The following is a 23744-nucleotide window of genomic DNA, read 5'->3' as shown; positions in this document are numbered from 1 at the left end:
CGTGTCAGGGGAGGAAGTTGAAAACATCTGAAATCACACTGACCCCACGGGAAGGAGATGTCTCAATTTCCTTAGGCTATTCCTTCATGGCTTCTTACTGCCTCATACTCAACACATCCTCCCTCTCTGGTCCTCCAGGGGGATGGAGAGGAGTAGGTCATATCCTCCTGTTTGCCCTTCCCCTCTCTTCTCTTTACTAACCCCCTCCCCCCAAGAGGCTAGGTACTTCTCTTCTCCCCAGACCTCTTTCCTTCCCATTTCCAGTTCAAATGGAAACTTCCCTGTCCCTCATCCCACTGAGTAGTTGGCCCCACTGTATGCTCCCACAACACCCTGTTCTCACTCCTGTCTTACCGCAATCCCTGTGTTGTAATTGCCAGGGTGCTTGGTGGCTATTACTGTTATTGTGACACTTGGTTTTGCTTCCAGCAGAGAGAACAATGTCATACATGTAATAGAAGCTCCACAGCCCTAGCTGATTTGGTCCAGTGGTTAGAGCGTTGGCCCGCAGACTGAAGGGCCCTGGGTTTGATTTCTGCCAAGAGCACGTACCTCGGTTGCAGGTTGGTTTCCCTGCCCTGGTCCGGGTGCTTGCAGGAGGCAACCAATTGATGTGTCTCTCTCACATCAATGTTTCCCCCCCGCACACACACTCTCTACTCTCTCTGAAAAACAATGGAAAAAATATCCTCGTGTGAGGATTAAAAAAAAGATGAAGCTCAACCTATGCCTGTCAAATGGATGAATAAAATGAGGTTGCATGGGGAGGGCAGTAGGGAAGCTGGTTAATAGTTGTCTACACTCACTCGAGCGTTCTTTCCCCAATGCCAGAGATAGAAAAGATGCTCCCTTGGGGATGGTCTTCTAAAGGCATTGTTGGCCCATGGTCGAAGGCACTTTGGGTAGGGGGTAAATCATGGGCACTGGTTTGGGCTCATCATGTGGGTGGGGTTTGCCTATAGCCTCCCTGGGCCCAGGGAAAGCAGGGACAGGGAAGGAGGAAAGATGTGTTGGTGTTGGGCTGGAGCTGGGGCAGTCACCTTAGCAGAGTATGGCCCAGTGTGTCTGGGCCTCCCCATCCTGGCCCCACCATGAGGAACTAATCTTCCCTGACAGATGGGGGTAACCAGATGTTGCAACCACAGAGGCCAGGGTTTCACCCCTGTGAAGAATGACCATTCTGCTTTTTTAGAGAACAAAAAGCATGACCAAACTCCTTCTTTTAGACACCAGTCTGTCTGAGAAAACCCGTTTTTGAAAAACACATCCTCACGCCCAATTCTGTGTGATCTGGCAAGTTGACACAGGAGACCCTCTATCCGGGACCCATACATACAGTGGTTGTCCCCTTTCCCTGCCCCAACTCCTGGGCACTGGTAGATGGGAAAGCAAGAGAAACGGAGAGAAACAGGTAGGACACAGGAAGCAATGCTGCCCATCCCACCAGCCACATGCCCTCACAAGATGCCTCGTTTGTACGATTGATAAATATTTGACAACCAATGAATGAATACGTGAATGAATGGAAACAATGAGTGAAGAAATGGAGGAAGTGAAGGAAGGAAGGATTGCTTGGGATTATGAATGGAAAAGAAGGAAGGGGGAAAAAAGCGAATGCATAAATGAATCGAGGTGATGGGTGGGTGGGTGGGTGGGTGGGTGGATGGGTGGATGGACGGACGGACGGACGGACGGACGGACGGACGGATGATGAATGGGAGAATTAACGCCAGAGTGAGTCAGGACCGGGTAACCCCTGAGTCCCAGCCAACGCAGAGGGGGATTCCGGGGGGCGGGGCCTGTGCCCGGAAGCGCCGGCGGGGGGCGGGCCGAGGGGCGGGCCGAGCGCGCGTCAGACCGGGCATCCCGGCTTCCCCGAGCAACCCCGGCGGCGGACCCTCCAGCGCTCCGCGCCTCTCCCACGCTCCTCGCTGACTCCTCGGACCCCAGCAGCCCGCGAAGGAGGCCGTTCCGGGCCGGGAGCCCGCTCCCCAAGACGGACGTGGAACCCGGAAAGGCGGTGCGGCGGAGCCCGGAGCCGGATCCTGCCTGGACTGGGCCCCCGCGGGCTGGCGCCGCGGGCATGTCGGAGGCGCGCAAGGGGACCGACGAGTCGGACGAGAACCAGTATGATTCGGGCATCGAGTCTCTGCGCTCTCTGCGCTCCCTGCCCGAGACCACCCCGACCTCAGCCTCCGGGCCCCCTGGCGGCAGAGGCCCCCAGTCCTGGACCCATCCTCGGGGAACCGCCAAAGAGCCGCCGGAGAAGGAAGACGCCGACGGGGAGAGGGCGGACTCCACCTATGGCTCCTCGTCGCTCACCGAGCCTTTGACCTTTTGGGGGAGTCCTGAGACCGAAAACCCGTCCCCAGGCTCGCCGCTTCCCCCAGCTGGGCCGCTGAGTCCTCAGCAGCTGGAAGCACTCACTTACATCTCTGAGGACGGAGACACGTGAGTATGGGGGCTAGGCTGGGACGCATTCCTTCCCGCACTGGGGCCTCCCCAGGAGCAGCAGCAGGCCGGGCCCCCCTCGGTGATGATCCCTCAAGGCACCTGCCCTGGAAGCGGCATTCTCCACTCTCTGTTTCAAACTCCAAACTTAACTCTCAGCCCACTTTTGAGCTCTAGACAGGCCCAGACCAGAGGACCTGGAATCATCTCTCTGCCCACCCTTTTGGAGGTAGGCAGAGCATGCAGGGCCCTTATCAGGCACCTGGAACCCCAGTTACCATCTTGGAAACCTAGCAATAACCCACCACTAGGAAAATAAAATTCCCCTGACCAGTCCAGTTTTTTTTTTTCTTCTTCTTCTTTCTTGCTGGGGGAGAGGGCGTCCTTGCTTGCGCAATATCTGGAATTCCCGGCCCCTGACCTCAGAAAGCCCTGTCTCAAGGAACAAGAGGTGCCAGTTACAGATTGTCAGTGGAGGCCAGGAAGCTAGGGGTTGGGGTATTGCCACGGTGCAGAGCTGAGGCTGGCCCTGAGGAGGAGGGGTGAGCCAGGTTGGGGCACTCTTGTTCCTGCAGACTGACAGGCTGACAGGCGGCTGGCTGCCCCAGCCTACTTCCTGCTCTGCTGAGAAAGGGGAAGTGAGGGTTGGAGTCAGCCTTACCAACACCTTCTATCTCCCAAGCCCCCCCAGTCCTCCTCACTGTCCTTTCTGACCACCTTACTTTACAGTTTCTCCCCAGGCCCAGGCAGAGCTTGGTGGGGACTGGGCTAGGAAGCAGTTGAAGTAAGAGGCAGTAGTGCAGAAGGTCCGGCCAGATGAGGATTTGCCCCTTAGGAAGAAAAAACACTGTTAGGAGAGGGGGTGGTTGGGATTTGGGTGTGAGAAACAGAGTGGAGGGAGCTGGAGTCCCAGAAAAGGGATGTTGAACAAGGTAGGGGGGATGTAGAAGGGGCAGGAAATGTCTGTCCTGACCTGCTTTTTTGGAAATGCAAAGGGTCATAATCCTGGGTGACCTCTGACAAAGAGACCCAGTGGGCAGAAAAGGAGTGACCCCAGGCCTTTTGTACTCTGTGTACTCTGTGCCCGGATCACTAGCCCTCAGGCCCAGAACCAAGATTTTGGAGGCTCCATGTGAAATGCTTATGACTGACCTTCGACCCAAAGAGTGGGAGCTCCAGGTGGATACCTATGGCTGACCTTTGACCCAAGGAGTGGGGACTTCTGGTGCTGCCCTCCTTTGTTAGCCTCTCAGCCCAGCTTTTACCACCTCTGGTTAGAGACAGGTGTGTCTAGAATGGGCAGGGGGAGGTGTCAAGACTCCCCAGGGGGTCCCTTCCCTCGGAAGTGTCTGGGCTGTGGGACATATGGAAGTGGGAAGAGGAAGTGGGAGGAGGGGAGACTGAGGGAGAGAGGGAGGTGGCTGCAGGAATGTGACCCAGAGAGCTGGTCCTGGCCGAGGGGATTTCCAGAGTGGTTCCTCCCTCCCTCCGTCACTCTCTCCTGCTGCCTGCTGCCAGCCTGCCCCGATCCTGCCTGAGCAGCCCCCTCCCCAGCCCAGATAGGCCTTTTAGCCAAGCTACCCCAGTCAGTATTGCCCCAAGGCATCTGGCCTGGCCTAGACCCTCCTGCTCTGGCTTTCATTTTCCCCACCTGATGTGGGGAAACCCCAGGACTGGAACTTCCCCTCCCAGCTGCCCTCCCACCCCTAGGTTAAGGCTCTTTGTCCCCCAACAAACACACTTTTTCTGTGCTGCACAGACCTTGCCTTGGTGGTGCACACAGTGGAGGGCTCTGGCCAGACCCACCCAGTCTTTGCTGTCTGAAGAGTGGCCCTCTTTTTTAATTTATTTTTTAATCCTCACTGGAGGATATTTTTCCCATTGCTTTTCAGAGACAGTGGAAGGGAGAGAGAGAGAAACATCGGTGTGACAGAGACACACTGATTGGTTGCCTCCTGCACGAGTCCCAACCGGGGATCGAGCCTGCAACCGAGGTACATGCCCTTGGCCTGAATCAAACCCGGGACCCTTCAGTCTGCAGGCCAATGCTCTAACCACTGAACCAAATCCGCTAGGGCTGAAGAGTGGCCCTCTTGATTCACTTCCCTGTCGGGGACAACAGGACAGGACGTTGCACTCCTCCTTGCTCCTAATCCAAGAGCTTCTGTTTTCTCCCCCTTGGCTTGTGCAACATTGAGGTTTTTTTGGGGGGTGACCCCACTCCTGCCCTCTGTTCTATTGGGGTGGCAGTAAGTGGGGAGCTCAGCCCTGTAAACCACCTCTACACTACCCCGGCAGCTTTCAGTTTGGCTTTAGAGTTACAGCTGGTCTGGTGGGGCCCTGGGTTCCAGAGGGGAGTGGGGTGTGGGACAGGAAGCTCCTTGGCCCATCAGCCTCCTGCCCACACTCCCACTGAGCCAAGGCCCTCCTTGAAGGCCAGAGATGGGAACTTGGAGTCTCCACCCCCAGGATCCTGGCTTCCCACACCAACCCTCACTTCCTGGCCCAAACTCTCACTTCCTGTACCTACCTAATAGGTGGCTTCTTAGAGCTGTGTTACTTCTAACCCCAGGACCCCAGCCCACTCTCTCTGACCTGGGCCCTGACACTAAACCCTGCCCCTGCCCTCTAGGCTGGTCCACCTGGCTGTGATTCACGAGGCTCCAGCTGTGCTGCTCTATTGCCTGAATTTGCTGCCCCAGGAGGTCCTCGACATTCAGAACAACCTTTATCAGGTGGGTGGAAAGGGTGGGCTGTGCCCAGATGCCCATATCTTCCCTGGCAGCCATCCCGAGCAGCCACACAAGTGACCTTAGGTTGCTTCCTCAGGAAACTGTATGCCAGACACTGAGCTAGAAGCTGAGGATACAGACATAAGTAAGACACAGCCTCTGCCCACAAGGTGCTTGAGCCTGGGCTAGGGACTGGTGTCAACATCTAATTACACAGCATGGTGACAAGAGTTGTGATGGAGGCACATACCAGCTGCTGTGGGATCCAGTGTCTGTGGGGAACAGCCAGGGAAGGGTTAATACAGGAGGTGACATCTGCATGGAGCCTTAAAGAGGAGTGTGCTAGGTGTAGACTGCCTGGTGCCTCTGTCTTTCTTCTCTCCAGCCCCTCTCTGTCACCTAGCCCTTGGGGATAAGAGGTCTCCCTAGAGGATGAGAAGGTAGACCCTGTCCCCATCTGTCCTTTCTCCAGGGGCTAAGGGGACCTACAAGAAGAGCAGGGGGCCACCTCCCTCACCCTGCCTCCAGAGCTGGGTCTCGAGCTTGGTGGGGATTGACAGAGGGAAGGGCTTGGTAGTGTGGCCTTGGAAGACCAGGGCCATAGCCTCTATAAGCTGCCCTCAAGGAAGGTGCTGGCAGTTGTCAATTCCTGTGCCCACCTCAGCATGTCCCCAGACATGGGAGTGTGCTGCAGTGGCCCTGTGACCCTCTGTTTGTGCCTACAGACAGCACTCCATCTGGCTGTACATCTGGACCAGCCAGGTACAGTTCGGGCCCTAGTGCTAAAGGGGGCCAGTCGCATGCTACAGGACCGACATGGTGACACAGCCCTGCATGTGGCCTGCCAGCGCCAGCACCTAGCCTGTGCCCGCTGCCTGCTAGAGGGACAGCTAGAGCGAGGCAGAGGACCACCTCACTCCCTGGACCTCCAGCTGCAAAATTGGCAAGGTACAGGCAGCCGCAGGGCATGTAGGATGAGGAGGGGACAAGAGACAGGGATCCCGCTCTCAGGAAAGGGGGGTGATAGCTTGTCAATTGATGCACCTCCAGTTCTAAGCACATAGATACTCAGTACATCTTTGCTGAATGAATGAGTGAATGAATTTGATTTAGAATTTTCTTAGAACCTGCTGTGTGCTAAACAGAGCTAAACCTTGCCCTCAAGCTATTCAGTTTAACAGAGATCATAAATTCATTCAACAAAAATGTACTGAGGGCCTCTATGTGCCAGACACTATTCTAGGAGCTGGGCCTAAATCTGTGAACAAAACCGAGAACGACAGAAAGACAATAAATATAAGTGGGTTCTCTAGTACGTTAAAAGGCAGTAAGTGCTGCGGGAAAGTAGAGCAGAGTGAGAACTGGAATGTGGGGGATGGGCTGTGTGATTTCATGTGATTAAACAGTGGTCAGGGAAAGCCTCATGGAGCAGGGACATTTGAGCAGAATTTTGAGGGAGGGGAGGCATGTGAATCTGCATCTAGTTCTCTAAGCAGAGGGGAATCCAGGCCAGAAAGGAGACAGCAAAAAGGCTAGGGGAACACATGGGAGGAAGGGGCCCTGGGGAGGGGCTGGGGGCATGAGGATCCCAGAGACCTCTGAATAAGTTGGCTTTGGCCAGGGCTTGAAGGCAGGCAAAGTTAGAGTTAAAGAGAATGGGGAGGGGGGAAATTGGGGGAGGGTTCGTGTGTAGGGGGTGTCACTAAGCAACCTGACCCCTGAAGCATGAAAGTTTCAATAACATGACTCTGAAAAGGTGGAAACTTTGCTTTCCTTTCCCCTCAGACTTTTGAGGGGGTTTTTGGGTTTGTGTTTTAACAGCTCTGTGATCAGAGGTATTGAGTGGGCAGTGGGTCCCTTGGGGCGGAGGGGTAGGGAGGTCCCTGAAGATTGGGAGAGACAGAGTTGGTGGATGCAGATTAGCAGCCCCCACGTTCACCCCATCCTAGGTCTGGCCTGTCTCCACATCGCCACTCTGCAGAGGAACCAGCCACTCATGGAACTGCTTCTTGAAAACGGAGCTGACATTGACGTGCAGGTGAGGTGGCCAGTCAGGGTGCTGCCCGGCCCAGGGTCTGCCCCACCACCTGGTCTAGCCCCCAGGTCCACTCCCTGTGTCAAAAGTGGTAGCCCTCACCTGCGCCTGGACCCCGCATGCTTCCTCTTCAGGGCCTTGGCTGACATCTTTATTCCCCTCCAGGAGGGCACGAGTGGGAAGACAGCGCTGCATCTGGCTGTGGAGACCCAGGAGCGGAGTCTGGTGCAGTTCCTGCTCCAGGCTGGGGCCCGGGTAGATGCCCGTATGCTCAACGGGTGCACACCCCTGCACCTTGCTGCAGGCCGGGGCCTCAAGAGCATCTCATCCACTCTGCGCGAGGCGGGTGCTGACTCCCTGCTGCGTAACGTGGAGGATGAGACGCCTCAGGACCTGGCTGAGGATGTGACACCCCAGGACCTGGCTGAGGATGTAAGAGGCACACCCTCAGCTCTGCTCTCCAGGCCTTCCCTCACCCATAGCAGAGACAGGAGCCGTAATGGCTGAAAGGCCCAAGGAATTAGGATCCTGAGGAGCAATCCATAATTCTGCCACTCACCAATTGTGGCACTTTGGGCAAGCTTCTGCCCCTCTCTCAGCCTGTTTTCTTAGTTGGCCATGGTCAGGGGGGCCCAAACTTGGACTCCTACAGGAGCCCTGCAGCTAAAGTGGATCAGTGAAGCAGACCAGATGTAAGACAGTGGGGTTGTGGGGCCCCTGGGAGACCAGAGAGTCTGCCCGAGGGTCACTCTATTCAGGTTTAGCACATAATTGCAGAGAAGGAATATAGGCCCAGTATTTCCAAGTCTTGGGAATATTTTAAGAGAGATGAAACCTAGATGTTCTGTATAATCTCCCGTTTTTAAATGTTCAATGTAAAAAATAATCAAAATACTTGGTGGCTACCCTCCCCCTAACCCCAACCCCCAAAAACCAGACCCATGGGCTGGATCACCTCCTTGGTCCTTCTTATCTGTGACATTCAGGGATTTTCTTAGAGAGTGAGGACTTGCCTAAGGCCTCAGGGCTCTTGCCAGCCCAGAGGGTCACCACTTGGGAGATTAGTAGGAAGACTTGTTCGCTAATGTCCAACTGTCAGTTGATGGGGAGAAAATGGTCCATAGGCCTCCCCAGCTCCCTTCCCTCACTGCTGCCTTTTCCCCCTGTACCCTGACCTTGCTTCTCTCCATTCTCTTTCTCAGCCCTTTACTCTTTTGCCCTTTGATGACCTAAAGATCTCTGGAAAGCCACTGATGTGTGCCGACTGAAGCCAGGGCAGGGTCTGGGGCCCCTGAGGCTTCCCATCTTCCCATCTGGAAGCTGGAGCCACAGTTGTGCAGTTTGGGCCCAGGCAATGTGTGCTTCTGGAGTCCTGGGGACTGCTGCGGCCAGCACAGTCCTGAGCTGAGAGGAGGGATCACAAGTGAGGACGAGCCAGTCTGGAAAGAAGAGCTTCCCAGGTGGACAGAGATTCTTGGAAGAACGTACCCCCTCCCGCCCCTCCAAAGCCCCACGTATCCTGGGTGAAGCCTGTTTACCTCTCTGGAAGATGGCAGTGACTCTTGTTTCTACCCACGTTGGGTCACCCTAAAACTGCCAACAAGTAAGAAAACAAGGACTCTCCTGAGTAAAGAGAGAAACTGAAATATGAGCGAGCAGGGCCCTGAGGGCTTCCATCTCACTGCTATTGAGAACTGTTGTTTAAAGACTTGACACAGAAGGCCCTGGACTGAGCCTTTGGGGAAGGGGAAGTTTCAATAACATGACACTAAAACTGCAAGACTTTTAAAAAGTTTCCCCCACCAGAGTTGTTTTGTGCGAATGCATGTCTGTGTGCATTGGAGATTTTTAGACAAGTCTGCCCTGTGACCTTGTGGGAGAGGCAGAAAGAAGGAAATTCTTATCTTAGCAGGGTAGGACCTTGCTAGGTAGGGTAGGAGGGCTAACAATCCTCAGTCCTCTGTGCAGCACAGACCCTTGTCCTTTCTGTGGAAATGCAGAGGGATGGAGGAAGAGAGATTGAAATAAGAAGACACAGGTGGGAGTCCTCACCAGTGCCTTGGAGGTTGCCATCTGGAGAAGTCTGGGAGGAAGGGCTAGCCTAGGGAGGGTGACACAGGGAGCTGTGGCTTTTTTTTTTTCCCCTCATATTCCACACATGTTTGAGGGCCCTGTTAGGTCAGGCCTATGCTGGGATGAAGAATATGGAAATACCAACACAGTCTCTGGCCACTTGGAGCATGTAGTCTAGTGAGTGAGGTAGCCATTAAAATCACAAATGTGTATTTCCATGTAATATGTAATCACAAGTTGCGATGGATGCTGTGAAGGGAAAAATAGTGGGAAGGAGAACAATGGAGTGGGTGGAGGGCCTCTGAGTGTCATCTCAACTCGGACATAAGGATGAGTAAAGGGATGGGGGGAGAGGCGAATTAGAGGAACTGAGAACAGGCCAGTGGGGCTCTACAGGGGACGGGTGAGTGGGCGAGGTAGACTGGGGCCAGGTCATGCAGAGCCTTGAAAGTCATGGGGAATGGCGGGACAGAAGTGCTCGCCCAACCAAAAAAGGGAGACCTCTTCCTGTCAGAAAACGGTAACATAAGGGGAAGTGCTTGGGTCAGAACCTCCATGTCCCCGGCCCTAAGACGGCGTTGCCTCCCAGGCTGGCTATGGGCGATGACGCAGCAGGGTGAGGCATGGGGCTCGGGACTCCCCACCTCCCCTGTCCAGGGCGGCAAACACCCAGGCACCGAGCCCCGTCTCCCTCCGGGCCGCGTGGGGGCGCTGTGGCCCGGCGGCGGCCCGGGGCGCTGCGTGGTCGCAGCGGGGGGCGGAGGGGCGGCCGCGGGCAGGGAGGGAGGCGGGAAGATCGCCGCACTTCCGCTAGCCGCTGGCTCGCTGGCAGCTTCTGGAGACGACGGCGGGAGCGGAGGGACCGCGCGGCTCGGGGCTTCTCATTCCCCGGCCCCCCTCCGCCCCACGCGGCGCGGACCATGGTTGCCAGGTGGGGGGCTCGGGGCGGCGAGTCCACGTGACCGGGCCCCGGGGCCACGTGACTGCCGCTGCTCAGCCGGGTGGGCCGGGTTGGTTCCCAGCCGCCGGGGCGGTGGGCCCGCTGAGCGCTACGCGGAGCCGGCGTGGGCGCGGCGTGGGCTCGCGCTCTTTGGGGGACTTAGGGACTATGTCAGGCGGAGGAGTGGGGGAACCCCGGCGCTCCGGGAAACTGGAGGCCGGGTTAAGGAGGGGGCGCCGCCTCTGGACGGAGCAGCTGGCAAGCGCTGGAGGGAACAGAGGGAACCTGTGTGGCCGGAGGGGCGGGACCGTCCGCGGGGAGAGCGGGAGCCCTGCCTGGACGGCGCCGGCCCCCCAAGGCGAGAGAGAGGCTCTTTGTCCCGGCTGGGCTGCAGCTAAGGGGGGCGGGGAGGTGACTCCGGCCCCTTCTCTGGGGGACGCAGTGGATGATGAGCTGCACCCTAATCAATCCTATGTCCGGTGTCCCCGCAGGTGGTGGGCAGTGGTGGTGCTGGCTGCGCTCCCCTCCCTGGGGGCAGGTGGGGAGACCCCCGAAGCCCCTCCGGAGTCATGGACCCAGCAATGGTTCTTCCGCTTTTTGGTGAATGCTGCTGGCTATGCCAGCTTTATGGTACCTGGCTACCTGCTGGTGCAATACTTCAAGCGGAGGAACTACCTGGAGACAGGTGTGAGGGGAAAGGGTGGGAAAGTGTGCTGAGTACATATTGAGAGTGTTGGCAAGCTATCCAAACAGGGATGTGGTTTGGAAAGGGTGGGAGGAAGGGGGGGGCCGGCCACAGGGCAGGCTGGCTGCTCTGGAAAAGATGATGAGGTGCTAGGAAGAAGACTGGTACTTGACCTTGTGTGCTTTCTTCAGGCAGGGGTCTCTGCTTCCCTCTGGTGAAAGCTTGTGTATTTGGCAATGAGCCCAAGGCCTCCGATGAGGTTCCCCTGGCTCCCCGGACAGAGCCGGCAGAGACCACTCCTACTTGGCAGGCCCTGAAGCTCCTCTTCTGTGCCGTTGGACTCCAGGTAGGCTCTGCTCTTCCTGTGCTGGGTCCCAGTGGGCAGGGTCTCTGGAACCAAGTTTTCACCCTTCCAGTCCCAACAGTGTGCTAGTTGGTTGTGATGTGTCCCCCTCCTCCTAGGGGCATACTGTACCACCTGGTGATCTTCTTAGAAGTGGTTGGAGGAAATGTCTTTTATTCTCTTTTTTCTGTGATTTCTGCTGTCCTATTATTACACTTTCCCCTCCAGTGATGTTTCATATACTGTAAACCCACTGGTAAGTTGGGGAAGACATTCAGTCTTCCCCCACACTGCATGTGAGAAGGGGTGCCAAGATTTTGACCTCATGGCATTTTTGAGTAGACACTAGTCCAACTCATGTAACATGTTAAACTGATAGGTGTCCCATCTACTCAAGAATTCTTGCCTCCCTGAATTGGTTGGAAATAGGAAAATATTTGGGATGGAGTCAGCTCTAACATACCCTGCTGTGGGGACAGACAGGGTCTGGGCAGTTCTAAAGCATTTGTTGTTTTTCACACTTGATTCCGTACAAGATGAAGCCAGGCTCGAGAGGGAAAGGGAAGCTCCTAGTTACTACAGCTGAACCAAGTTATGTATGCTGTCCTTTAAGTCATTTAAACAGCATCCTGAGGAAGAGGGAGGTTGTTGAGATGCTTTTTTGCCAACCTTTATCTCTTCTGTCTCCACCCTCCCCCACCCAGGTGTCTTACCTGACTTGGGGAGTGCTTCAGGAAAGAGTGATGACCCGCAGCTATGGGGCCACAGCCACATGGGTAGGTGAGCGCTTCACAGACTCTCAGTTCCTGGTGCTAATGAACCGAGTGCTGGCACTAATCGTGGCTGGACTCTACTGCCTCTTCTGCAAACAGCCCCGACATGGGGCACCCATGTACCGGTATTCCTTTGCCAGCCTGTCAAATGTGCTTAGCAGCTGGTGCCAATATGAAGCTCTCAAGTTTGTCAGCTTCCCCACCCAGGTGCTGGCCAAGGCCTCAAAGGTGATCCCTGTCATGCTGATGGGAAAGTTGGTGTCTCGGCGCAGCTACGAACACTGGGAATACCTGACAGCTGGCCTCATCTCCATTGGAGTCAGCATGTTTCTGCTGTCCAGCGGACCAGAGCCCCGAAGCTCCCCAGCCACCACACTCTCGGGGTTGATCCTGTTGGCAGGCTACATTGCCTTTGACAGCTTCACCTCAAACTGGCAGGATGCCCTGTTTGCCTATAAGATGTCATCAGTGCAGATGATGTTTGGGGTCAACTTCTTCTCCTGCCTCTTCACAGTGGGCTCTCTCCTAGAGCAGGGGGCCCTCTTGGAGGGGACCCGCTTCATGGGGAGACACAGTGAGTTTGCTGCACATGCCCTGCTGCTATCAGTGTGCTCCGCATGTGGCCAGCTCTTCATCTTCTACACCATTGGACAATTTGGGGCTGCAGTCTTCACCATTATCATGACCCTCCGCCAGGCCTTTGCCATTCTTCTCTCCTGCCTCCTTTATGGCCACACCATTACTGTGGTCGGGGGCCTGGGGGTGGCTGTGGTCTTTGCTGCCCTTCTGCTCCGAGTGTATGCCCGGGGCCGCTTAAAGCAACGGGGAAAGAAGGCTGTGCCCATTGAGTCCCCTGTGCAGGTTTGAGACCTGAGGAGCAAAGTGAACTAGGACCTTTTCACTATACCTTACTGTTATCCTCTCCTACTGTAACTTCTCACAGGTGGCTCAGTGGCAACACACAGGTGTTTTCTCAGTATCACAAACCAGCTCTGCAGTTAGGGGTAGAGAGGCCAGGAGGCAGCCTTCCCTTTTGCCTTAATTCATCAGTTCTCTAGTAGGCAGGATTGAGCCCCAGGATAGAGAGGACAGTCATCAGTGTGGAGAGGGACTGAGGTAAGCCCCTTCAAATTCCCATAAGTCTTGCCCTGTTGGCTCTGCCACCAACCTCGCCTGTGCTTGTCCCCTAAATACCCACCCCCTTTTACAGATTCCCTCCCAGAGACCTGTATTTCTTACTCTGGTGATTGTAAGGGGAAAGCTGTTTTCCTCGGGTAAATGAAAGACGGTGCTGTGCTAGGGGAGGGGGATGGGAGAGCCCTGCCCAGCAATACCACCCTCTATGCTCCTGGATCCCTAGGCTCTCTACTCAGTGAGCCAGTTGCAGGTTTTGGTACTTTGGAAATGTAACTTTCTGCTCTCATAATTTTATTTTTATTAAACTGCTGCAATGGGCTTGGTCCTGTGTTTTGGTTGATGGGAGTATATGCTTTAAAGAAGGAACGTTGATGTACTATTATGTACCATATAACCTGTACTCCAAAGAACTATATAAAACCACATCATCTTTATTTTGCATACTTTAATTTCAGAACAAAATAAAAAAAAAAAAATACACAACATCTAAACCCAATGAGGCCCTTGTAACCTGCCTTATGCAAAGACAGGAGAGGAAAAAACTTTGCTAACAGTAGAGGAAACCAGGTAGGCTAGGGCCACACAGGGCTGCTGGGGGAGCCATGAAGACACTACACAAAGGACGCAAGGTCTGCAAGTAGAAATTCCTAGTCTACTTCTTCCATGCGAGAAGCATCCTCATCACCCTCAAGTGGGGGGATCTCATCTGGAACAGCAGCACTGGGTTCTTCTGCTGTCACTTCGTCTTCATCAATGCCTAAAGTGGAAAAGAAGGTCAGATTTGATCCAGGTAGCATCAGGTCAAATCTGTCCATGCAAAACCAGTTCCCCAATAGGGGTGCTCACCTAGGCCTAGCTTGATCATGCGGTAGATGCGGTTGGAGTGGGTCTGGGGATCCTCCAGTGAGAAGCCAGAAGACAGCAGCGCAGTTTCAAACAGCAACACCACAAGGTCCTTGACAGCCTTGTCATTCTTGTCCGCCTCCGCCTTCTGTCGCAGAGTCTCCACAATGGGGTGGTCAGGGTTGATCTCCAGGTGCTTTTTGGCCATCATGTAGCCCATTGTAGAGTTATCCCGAAGTGCCTGGGCTTTCATGATCCGCTCCATGTTAGCTGTCCAGCCATAGGTGCTAGTCACAATGCAGCAGGGTGAAGACACAAGCCTATTGGAGATTGTCACCTATAGATAGTCACAAAAACCTTAGGTTTGTATTAAACCAGATTACAACTTTAAGATCAAAGTTATGGTATTTTAAGTTTTGCCAAATTTTATAGTAACAGCAACCTTAAACCTGTTTGCTTGAGAGAACAAGAGATAAGATGGCTCTAAATTAAGTTGCTTAAAACCACTAATTGTGTAGCAACACAAGATGCTGAGGGAAAGAGTCCTGGAGGCATCTATTACAACATGTACCAGTCCCAGAATTTCTTACCTTCTCAACCTTCTTATCTAAGATTTCTTTCATGAGTTTGCAGAGATTCTCAAACTTGGCCTTGCTCTCTTCCATTTTCTTTTTCTCCTCTTCATCCTCTGGTAGCTCCAGGCCCTCCTTCGTAACCGAGACCAAGCTTTTCCCATCAAATTCCTTGAGCTGCTGCACACAGTACTCATCAATAGGTTCCGTCATATATACGACCTCGAAGCCCCGCTTCCGCACTCGCTCCACAAAAGCAGAGTTGGCAACTTGCTCTTTGCTTTCACCTATAGGGTTATTACTAAATGTGATTCTGAGACCAAAAAGCTTCATACCAGTTCCCAGGCATCCCCTGAATGCTCCTGCCCCCAGTCCCTACATCTCTAAGGAGAGGCTCTGACCAGACCCAGGCTCCAACGCACCAGTAATATAATAGATGGACTTCTGGGTCTCTTTCATGCGAGAAACATATTCTGAAAGAGAAGTCATTTCATCTCCAGACTGGGAGGTGTGATAGCGCAAAAGCTCAGAAAGGCGTCGCCGATTAGTTGAGTCTTCATGGATTCCAAGCTTTAAGGGTGGAAAGAAATAAACCAGTCTTAATGGAAATAACCTCTTACTCTCTATGTGAATAATAATTTAAAAAATCCATTATAATGATAAAGCATTTGCTGCCTCCTTACCTTCAGGTTTTTAGAAAATGCCTCATAGAATTTCTTATAGTTCTCCTTGTCTTCCGCCAGCTCAGAGAAGAGCTCAAGGCACTTCTTAACAATGTTTTTACGAATGACCTTCAAGATTTTGCTCTGCTGAAGCATTTCTCGGGAGATGTTCAGGGGCAGGTCCTCAGAGTCAACCACACCGCGGATGAAGTCTGCAACAAAATGGAAGAAAACTTAGTTTAAAAATGCAGATGGACATATCTAGATTCAGAATACACTTTCTAACTGAACCTTCACTTGCTATGTTGCGGAGAATCCTCAATTATCTAAGGTAAAACTAATCCCCCTGAGAGTGCTGAAGGCCTTATAAGACTTTCCAACTACATTAGGTCAAGAGTATACTCACTGAGATACTCTGGGATCAGCTCATCACAGCTGTCCATTATGAACACACGGCGGACATAGAGTTTGATGTTGTTCTTCTTCTTCTTGTTCTCGAAAAGGTCAAAGGGAGCCCGACGGGGGATGAACAGCAATGCCCTGAATTCCAACTGACCTTCTACAGAGAAGTGCTGAAATTCAAGATAAGCCAACAGTACATTTCAAGGTTAAGCATAGCTTTTAGATCCAACACCAAGTTAATCAAACTGTTTGGAACAAAGATCTAAGCATTAGGAGAGTTTTTATAGGGCAGCTGTTGAGAAAATTAAGCCCTAATATCCTAAAATGAACCTAGAATGGTACAAGTTATATATAACCCTTGGGTCAATGAGAATAGTAAAGTTCAAACCCAGGATGTGTAAGGCTACCATGAACACAAAGTGAGGTCATTGGGAGGCTGTCATTTCTTCACCCTATAAGTGTCACCAGTAAGTAAACTCACACGGTTCTGCCTACCAACCAGTTGGGCAAGTTCCATTTGTTTAATACCAGCATCGCCCTTCTACCTGCTCCTATTGAGCCATACAGGGTTTCTCACCTTGACTGCCAAGTGGTCTTCCCAGTCATTGGTAAGGCTCTTATAGAACTCTCCATATTCCTCCTGGGTAATGTCATCAGGGTTTCTGGTCCAAATGGGCTTGGTCTTGTTCAGTTCCTCGTGATCAATATACTTCTCCTTAATCTTCTTTGTTTTCTTTTTCTTATCCTTGGCACTGTCATCCTCCTCATCTGAGCCCACATCTTCAATCTTGGGCTTCTCTTCCTCATCTTTATCTTCCTCCTCTTTCTCCCCTTTCTCTTCCTCTGCTTCATCATCACTGATTTCTTTCTCTCGTTCCTTCTCCAACTGAAAGTAACAAAGACAACAGTTTCAGAGTACAGCACACTAGGGAAAGTGAAAACCAGGGACCATGCAATTCTCTAGAGCAGCAGACGTGAGGTTTCCAGCCTGTACTCACATAAAGGGTGATAGGATAACCTATGAACTGTGAGTGCTTCTTCACTACTTCTTTGACCCGCCGCTCCTCTAAGTACTCTGTCTGGTCTTCTTTAAGATGGAGAATCACTTTGGTACCCCGGCCAATGGGCTCACCTAGAAAAAGGCAATGACAATGGAGTATAAGAAAATGAAGCTATATGCAAAACTATAGTGAAAGTTAACATCTTTACAGATAGAATACTCAAAATATTAAGTACAGCTTTCCCCAGAATTTTAACTCAGAAACCTTTACAGGAAAGCCAGCGTACCATGGTCAGCTCGCACAGTGAAGGAACCCCCAGCAGAAGACTCCCAGGCATACTGCTCATCATCATTGTGCTTTGTGATCACAACCACTTTCTCTGCCACAAGATAGGCAGAATAAAAGCCAACACCAAACTGTCCAATCATGGAGATGTCTGCACCAGCCTGCCAGAAAGTTTTAAAAAGTCAGTTTTGAAAAAATAGCAAGCCAGTTTATTTATATGGATAAATATAGTGTGCACCTAGCTGAAATAGCACATACCTGAAGAGCCTCCATAAAGGCTTTTGTACCAGACTTGGCAATGGTTCCCAGATTATTTATGAGATCAGCTTTGGTCATGCCAATGCCTGTGTCCACCAGAGTCAGGGTGCGTTCCTGGGGGTTGGGGATGATGTCAATTTTCAGCTCTTTACCACTGTCCAACTTGGAAGGGTCAGTCAGGCTCTCATAGCGTATCTTGTCCAAGGCCTGAAAACATAAATTACAATTTCATCTCTTCATTCAAAAAACAAAACAAAGACAAAAAACCTTTTTCCATTTTTACTCCCAAGTAGCCTCAACTGTGATAACCCCTTAACTTGAGGTTTAAAAACCACGTGAACCCCCGGCCAGTGTGGCTCAGTTGGTTGGAGCATTGTTCCATACACCAAAAGGTTGTGGGTTTTGACCACTGGTTGGGGCACATAAGGAGGGCAACCAACCACTGTGCTCTCACACAGATGTTTTTCCCTCTTCCCCCCCCTCTTCAATATCAATAAGCATATTCTCAGGTGAGCATTAAAAAAACAAACAAAAAACACAGTTAGTTGACTACAAATCCCATCTATCCACACAGAGCCAGGCCATCCCCTTCAATAGCAGACCCCACAAAAATGCCAAAAATCCAAACCCAAAATCCCACACCACCACCCATGAAGACCCCTAAAGCACTCACATCAGAAGCATTACTGATCAATTCCCGGAGGAAAATTTCCTTGTTGGAGTAGAAAGTGTTGATGATGAGAGACATGAGTTGGGCAATTTCTGCCTGGAAGGCAAAAGTCTCCACCTCCTCCTCTCCATGGTGCACCACTTCCTCAGGCATCTAAAATGAGAATTATAAAAACACGAGAAGACTTAGTTCAAACTGCTTTGAGCTGGGTGCTACTCATTTCCGAGAGAGATTGAAGAGCCTTTTCTTCAAAGATTTCAGCCTGTAAGCTTAGTCTGAAACCAATTGAGTGGGGAGAAACCTGACACATTCCTCATCAAAATACAAGGTCAGGTTTTTTGGAGGCCAAACGACTATAAGTGGCCCATGGACCAAAAGCTTCAACATCACCTGGCAGCTTGTCGGAAACGCGAAATACTGGCCCCAAGCCCAGTAATCGCGAATACGAATCCCGGGGAATCCACACACGTATTTAAAGGTGGAAATCACTGACTACAGTTCTATTGCCTTTTCTGGTACCAAACTGGGGCGGGGCCCCCAAGGTCACTAGTTTTACGTTGAACCGCAATGACCTGAAACTGCTCCCCGCTTGGGCATGTGCTGCCTCACCCTGTAGGGAAGGATAACCTGAGCTATCAGTGGGATACTCGCCTGGGGAGCTATTAAAACAAAGAACCAATAAAGCAAAAGCTCAATAATGACCCTTCAGCACACGTGACTGAAATACAGGGCCAAACCAAACACAACTAAGATGGTGGGCCTCGGTCGGTCAGGCCGACCCTCCTCACTGCAGGACAACCGTCGCCGGGGAAAACGAGGGGAGGGGCGCCACCGCGCAGCCTCCTTACACGCCCCAGCATCCGGGCACCTGGGCGGGGCGTTGGGCTCCAGAAGCTTCCAGAACAATCTCAGCTCTCGGGGAGGGGAAAGGGAGGTAGGAGTCCATGAATATCCCAGGGCCCGCCCCCTCCTCTCCCCTCCCCCCCGAACTACAAGAAAGATCTGGAAAGGACGATAGGCCAATGGAGGCCCAAAGCGTTCCTAGCCCCGGACCCTCACGAACTTGAGAACCGCGTCCGATAGGAGAGGTGGCAAAGCCAGGGCAGCATCAAACTGCGCTGAGTCACACCGAGCCCGCACATCCTCCACCACTCCTGTGGACCCTCCAGCGCCCCGTAGCCTCGTCCGGAAATTGAGGGGCAAAGATGGCAGCGTCCCAGGCCGGCACGGCCACCACGTGCAGCTGCCCACTCGCGCAAGCCCACTCAGCAGCCCACCCCAGCGAGCGTTAGTTGCCGCTTGGGGGAAACCCAGTCGCTTAAGCACGGAGAGAAAAGCAAGGCGCGGTCGAGAGTCCGCTTCCCCCCAAGAAAGGCTGCCCGGCACAACAAAACCTGGGCTTTGGGAATAAGAAACGAAAGCAACTCTAAAGGGCCCTCAAGACAGAAAAGCCTGAAGGAGAGGGCTGTGGCCTTACCTTGAAGGTGAAGAAATCCAAGTACTAGATAGCAGAGACCAGGGCCGGCTCACAACCTGCAACCAGCGTGCTGGCGGGCGACTCAAGAGAGGGGTTGTGTGCCCCCTAGTCGCTCTATATAAGGCGAAGCACACTCAGCTGCCCGCCCACGGATCCCTCCGCCTTAAAGGAGAACTTGTGAGCCCGGCACCTGCAGCCGCCCGCCCATCTTGACGTCATGGTCCAAATAGGTGAGGAGGCGAGGAAGAGCGGAAGGGGACAGCGTCACTCTCGGCTTCGAGAGCGGACCTACTGGTTTACGTAGCTCCATCTCCGCAATTCCAGGCATGACCCCCACCATAACTAGAAATTGGGGATGCTCAGATGACACGAGCAGTGTATATAGAAGCGATGATCCCACTGACCACCCTAAAAACTTGTGGGTCAGGTGCCTCCATCCATGAGTCCTAGCCTCGAGGGACACCTAAAAGGGGGTAGGGGGGAGGCGTCCAATCACTCCGACCTTCGCTCCCGGGATCGACCTCCCTCCTGGAATGTATTCTACATATTCCTACGCCACATAAGGGTACGGAGCTTTTCTCCAGGGGCCATGCGGAACTCCGGGCCCAACTACTGTCAGCCCCCAGATGCTGGCCCTCCCGAGGGTCGGGGGAAGGACCCGCATTTCGCCGCGGGGCGCGGCCTCGGCTGGGGGTGGGGGGACGACATGTCGGGGCGAGCGAAGGGGGGACGGACGCTGCGGCGTATGGCGGAGCAAAACGGCGGTACTGCGATTACTTCCAGCAGTTTCCAGGCCGGACTAGGAGATTCCGCGCCCGCCCCGCCCACTTCCGCAAGGGTCCGCCCCGCGCGCTGCGGGTGGGCGGGGTCTCTGCGGCAGCCCCGCCCCGCGGCAGGGTCCTGAGGGAGAGGCTGGACTCTAGGAAGCCGCCGGGGGGTCGGACCCTCTTTGCCACTAGCCAGGCCCAGTTATCCTGGCACTTCCTCGGGGGTGGGATGGAGCGTAAAGATAATGACTGATGGGCCCCTTCCTCTCCCCCGTCAATCACACAGCACCCGGCTCTGCGGGCGCCGCCTTCAGCGAGCGGAGATGGGGAACAGGGCTGCTACCAGAGGGACCCCCCTCCCCCCAGTCTCCGCAGCCGCCCGCGTGTGTGGGACGCAGAGACGTGCAACCTTCCTACACCAGCACATGGACCTGTTTCTCAGTCTGGTTTCTTTCTTTTCGTCTTCTCTCCGGCAGCTGCCCAGACCCGGAGAGGAGGGCTGGCAGAGCCTCTCGGAAGCCTCCCGACCGGGCCGGCTGGAGAGCGCCCACTTCAGGCGGCCGGAGCCGAGTGGTTTTCTTCAGCTCTCGCGCCCGAGCCCTCAGACCGTGCGCCTGCCCAGCGAGCTGCAAAACGCCGTCGCTCTCCAGGCTCTGCCATTTTGCGTGCCCTCCGGCTGACACTATATCCGACACATTCCTACGCCACTTAAGGGTAAGGAGTTGCAAGGTCTCATGTTGGAAGCCAGGCGGACCCGTAGCCCCTCCAAGAGAGAATGGCCACCCTCTGTTCTGTGGATGTTCATCACACTCTCCTCCTGGCCCACTCTGTCCGACCCTGGAATGCTGGGGAGGGGGTCCCCCACCGCCACCCGCAGTTCTCCTTCACTAGCCTTGGTGCCCAGTCTCCCTTTCCTCATATTTTCTTTGTTCATGTGTTGAATTCCAAAGAACAAAGGACCCTTGCTTTCCTTACCCCACACTCCAGACCTCATCACCCCTGCCACTAGCAACCCAAGTTCATCTCTCCTTACCCATTTACTTTCCTTCATTATGATCTGTGAGAAGCCTGAGGCGGAGAGATGTCAATGAGTGTGGGAAGGGGCATGGTGCTGAGCCAGGAAGGCCCCAAGATGCTCTGCTTCTGATTCTGGAAATCTCAAACTAGGAGCATCATCCCTCAACACACCCTCTCTCCCTCTGGGCAGAAGGGGCCTAGCTAGTTAGAAATCTGACCCCTATTTTACAAAGAGCATTCACAGTATCTCACAGTCTTGTGAAGAGATAAAAGTGAGTTGCACATTTTATGGACTGGGAAAGAAAGGCTTCAGGGACTACCCCAGGGTTAGTCAGCCCAGAGCCTTTGCTCCACTAACTCCCTTGCACCCTGCTCCAGAAATGTGGGAATGCTGTTTCCCCTCTCATGACCCAGGTCCAAAGCAGAGCAGAAATCAGTCCTGCGGATCAGTGTCAGGACCAGAACTCCTCAGGGATTTCCTAATGGGAAAATCTTAAATCTTGCACCAGCACAGAAATTCTACCTCCTCTCTGGAAGCCTTTCAAGATGACTTCTTCCATTCATTGACACTCACTAAGCCCCACCGGGAGCCTCCTCACCTGGGCATGCAGAGATGCATAAGGACAAGGAGTCCTCAGCCCACTGGAGGCTGCTGAAGGCCAAATGTGAATCATAGCAGTATGGGAGAAAATAGACTCCCAGCTCAGACTAGGGAAGGGAGCAGGCTTAGGGCTATGGCTAGCCAGGCCACAGCATTGGTCTACTCCCAGGAGAGAGGAAGGCATGGCAAGGCACAGCCCTGGCAGAGGAACTGTAGTCAGGACCCCCTGAGGCAGGCAGGAGGAGATGAAAGTGACCCTGCAGGTAGGGGTCAAGTCACAGAGGGCCACAAATGCCATGCTAAGAAGTCCTTACCCTAACTCGAAGTGAGAGAAGCCACTGAAGGCTATTAAATTTGGCTTAAAACCCCCCAGATCTCCAGAAGCCTATCCCCAGCAGCACTTGCAATGCTTGATGTTTCCAAGATACCCATTACTCCTGACCAGGCCTCAAAGACCCAGCCCAACCTTTTGCTCTCGGAGGGCAGTCAGATGAAGCAAGACAAACTATCGCCTGCAGCTGATAGGCCTGTTGCTTGTTTTTGTATGGCCTGTGGATAAGAATAGTTTTTACATTTTTTTAATGGTTGGGAAAAGTTTTTCTAAAAGATAATATTTTGGCATGTGAAAACTATGAACTTTGAATTTGTGTCCATGAAGTTTTACTGAAACATAGCCACACTCAAGCTCACTTGTTTACATGTTGTGTTTAACTGCTTTCATGCAATAACAGTGTGGTTGATAGTTGTGACAGAGGCCACATAGCTTGCAAAGTCTAAATTATTTATTTCTTACCTTTTTCAGAAAAGGTCTGACAACCCCTGATGTAGCTAAAGCTAGGTGAGGTCTTGGAGGGAACATAGAGACTTAGATTGGTCAGAGGCCTCCTGCTGCTGCTCGGACTGGGAGTTCTAGTTGGGCAGCACTATGGGCCTTTCTGGGTCAGGGGTGGAGGTCAGGGAGGCCAATGAGGGGCGCTTTAATAAAGGGCAATGCAGGAACAAAGTATCCCAGGGCATTGGGACCTCAGGGATTATATAATCGTGGGAAGTAGCTCTGGATCCTTAACTCACGGAACTGCCTCCCAAGCTCAACTCCTGCCTGATGTGTCTTGTCAGTTCTGGTCCTTCCCAGTTCCACAGGGCTTACATCTCTGAATTCCACAGGGAATGCCTGAACTGACATTCTCACAAGCCAATAAATAGACTTGACATTCAGATATATTAGACAGTTGACCAGGTCTGCACAGCCAGCCTGGGATCTATTTCTTTGTCCCTGTTTCCACATTCTGCTGGGACGTGAGGAGCCTTTTGCCTACTTTATTGTTGTTATTATTTTGATGCTATGGCAAATGGAAATTTTCCTGCAATTTCTGTTTCCTAGAGAGTTTGAAAAGCAATTGATTTTGTTGACTGATCCTGCAACTTGACAAACTACTTTAATTCTTAATTTGTCTGTCAATTTTTGGTGTTTAGGTACAGTCTATCTGCCATCTGAGAACAATGTCAGTTTGGTTTCTCCCTTTCTAATCCTTGTATTTCTGAGTTCTTGTTATACTGCACCAGCTAGGACCTGCAGAACAGTGATGAGTAGAAACAGGAATTCTGAGTATTCCTCTCATTTCTGATCAGAAAAGGAAAGCTTCCAATACTTCATCATTGAGCATAATATTTACTCTTTCTATTCCTCACTTGTTATAATTCTAATCTAAATAGTATAAAAATTATTTTTCTGCATATATTGAGAATATCATTTTAAAATTTATGTATTTAATTCTTAAATAACTTACTAATAGTAAACTGAAATAATTTATTTCTTTAAGGTTTTGTAGAACTCACCTATAAAACTGCCTGAGTCTATTGCTTTCTGTATGGAAACATTTTAACTAAGGACTCAATTTTTTTTTTAATGGTATAGGAGTATTCAGGTTTTCTCTCCTTTTTTCTAAAATTAAATTTATTGGGGTGACATTGGTTAATATGAACATATAGATTTCAGGTGTGGGTTTCTATGTTACAAGAT

The 23744-nt window shown here is 52.4% G+C and overlaps 3 protein-coding genes across 5 annotated transcripts; 2 read left to right on the top strand and 1 right to left on the bottom strand.

The window, feature by feature from the left end:
- Positions 1-1872: 1872 nt before the first annotated feature.
- Positions 1873-9022, top strand: NFKBIE (NFKB inhibitor epsilon). Its single transcript, XM_081140832.1, has 6 exons — positions 1873-2451; positions 5084-5186; positions 5909-6131; positions 7133-7221; positions 7384-7650; positions 8421-9022. The coding sequence occupies exons 1-6, from the start codon at positions 2084-2086 to the stop codon at positions 8484-8486; spliced, it is 1116 nt and encodes a 371-aa protein (XP_080996958.1). The 5' UTR covers positions 1873-2083; the 3' UTR covers positions 8487-9022.
- A 1054-nt stretch (positions 9023-10076) lies between these two features.
- SLC35B2 (solute carrier family 35 member B2) lies at positions 10077-13491 on the top strand. Of its 3 annotated transcripts, XM_081141541.1 has the most exons (4): positions 10077-10222; positions 10723-10916; positions 11108-11262; positions 11964-13491. In XM_081141541.1, the coding sequence occupies exons 1-4, from the start codon at positions 10212-10214 to the stop codon at positions 12897-12899; spliced, it is 1296 nt and encodes a 431-aa protein (XP_080997667.1). In that variant the 5' UTR covers positions 10077-10211; the 3' UTR covers positions 12900-13491. The 3 variants fall into 3 exon arrangements, with proteins under 3 accessions (XP_080997667.1, XP_080997668.1, XP_080997669.1); XM_081141542.1 differs by lacking the exon at positions 10723-10916 and having other exon boundaries at positions 10079-10222; XM_081141543.1 differs by lacking the exons at positions 10077-10222; positions 11108-11262 and having other exon boundaries at positions 10757-10916.
- An 89-nt stretch (positions 13492-13580) lies between these two features.
- Positions 13581-19869, bottom strand: HSP90AB1 (heat shock protein 90 alpha family class B member 1). Its single transcript, XM_081141531.1, has 12 exons — positions 19340-19869; positions 17866-18015; positions 17193-17399; positions 16936-17095; positions 16647-16780; positions 16226-16534; positions 15653-15818; positions 15268-15458; positions 15007-15154; positions 14603-14871; positions 14016-14349; positions 13581-13926 (listed from the first exon to the last, which is right to left on the bottom strand). Exons 2-12 carry the CDS (start codon positions 18013-18015, stop codon positions 13817-13819), a joined length of 2178 nt encoding a protein of 725 aa, XP_080997657.1. The 5' UTR covers positions 19340-19869; the 3' UTR covers positions 13581-13816.
- Between the last annotated feature and the right edge of the window lie 3875 nt (positions 19870-23744).

This window comes from Miniopterus schreibersii (genome assembly GCF_964146895.1).
Source record: "Miniopterus schreibersii genome assembly, chromosome: 6".
Classification (NCBI taxonomy): Eukaryota; Metazoa; Chordata; class Mammalia; order Chiroptera; family Miniopteridae; genus Miniopterus; species Miniopterus schreibersii.
This window is presented reverse-complemented; position numbering and strand designations above follow the sequence as displayed.

Excerpts from the sequence above, each read along its gene's own strand:
- NFKBIE (XM_081140832.1), top strand. The coding sequence starts at position 2,084 with ATGTCGGAGGCGCGCAAGGGGACCGACGAGTCGGACGAGAACCAGTAT. Across the intron at positions 5,187-5,908 it reads TTCAGAACAACCTTTATCAG|ACAGCACTCCATCTGGCTGT; the intron begins GTGGGTGGAAAG and ends TTGTGCCTACAG. Across the intron at positions 7,222-7,383 it reads GAGCTGACATTGACGTGCAG|GAGGGCACGAGTGGGAAGAC; the intron begins GTGAGGTGGCCA and ends ATTCCCCTCCAG.
- SLC35B2 (XM_081141541.1), top strand. Across the intron at positions 10,917-11,107 it reads GAGGAACTACCTGGAGACAG|GCAGGGGTCTCTGCTTCCCT; the intron begins GTGTGAGGGGAA and ends TGCTTTCTTCAG. Across the intron at positions 11,263-11,963 it reads TCTGTGCCGTTGGACTCCAG|GTGTCTTACCTGACTTGGGG; the intron begins GTAGGCTCTGCT and ends TCCCCCACCCAG.
- HSP90AB1 (XM_081141531.1), bottom strand. The coding sequence starts at position 18,015 with ATGCCTGAGGAAGTGGTGCACCATGGAGAGGAGGAGGTGGAGACTTTT. Across the intron at positions 15,459-15,652 it reads GCTGATCCCAGAGTATCTCA|ACTTCATCCGCGGTGTGGTT; the intron begins GTGAGTATACTC and ends ATTTTGTTGCAG. Across the intron at positions 15,155-15,267 it reads CATTTTCTAAAAACCTGAAG|CTTGGAATCCATGAAGACTC; the intron begins GTAAGGAGGCAG and ends CCACCCTTAAAG.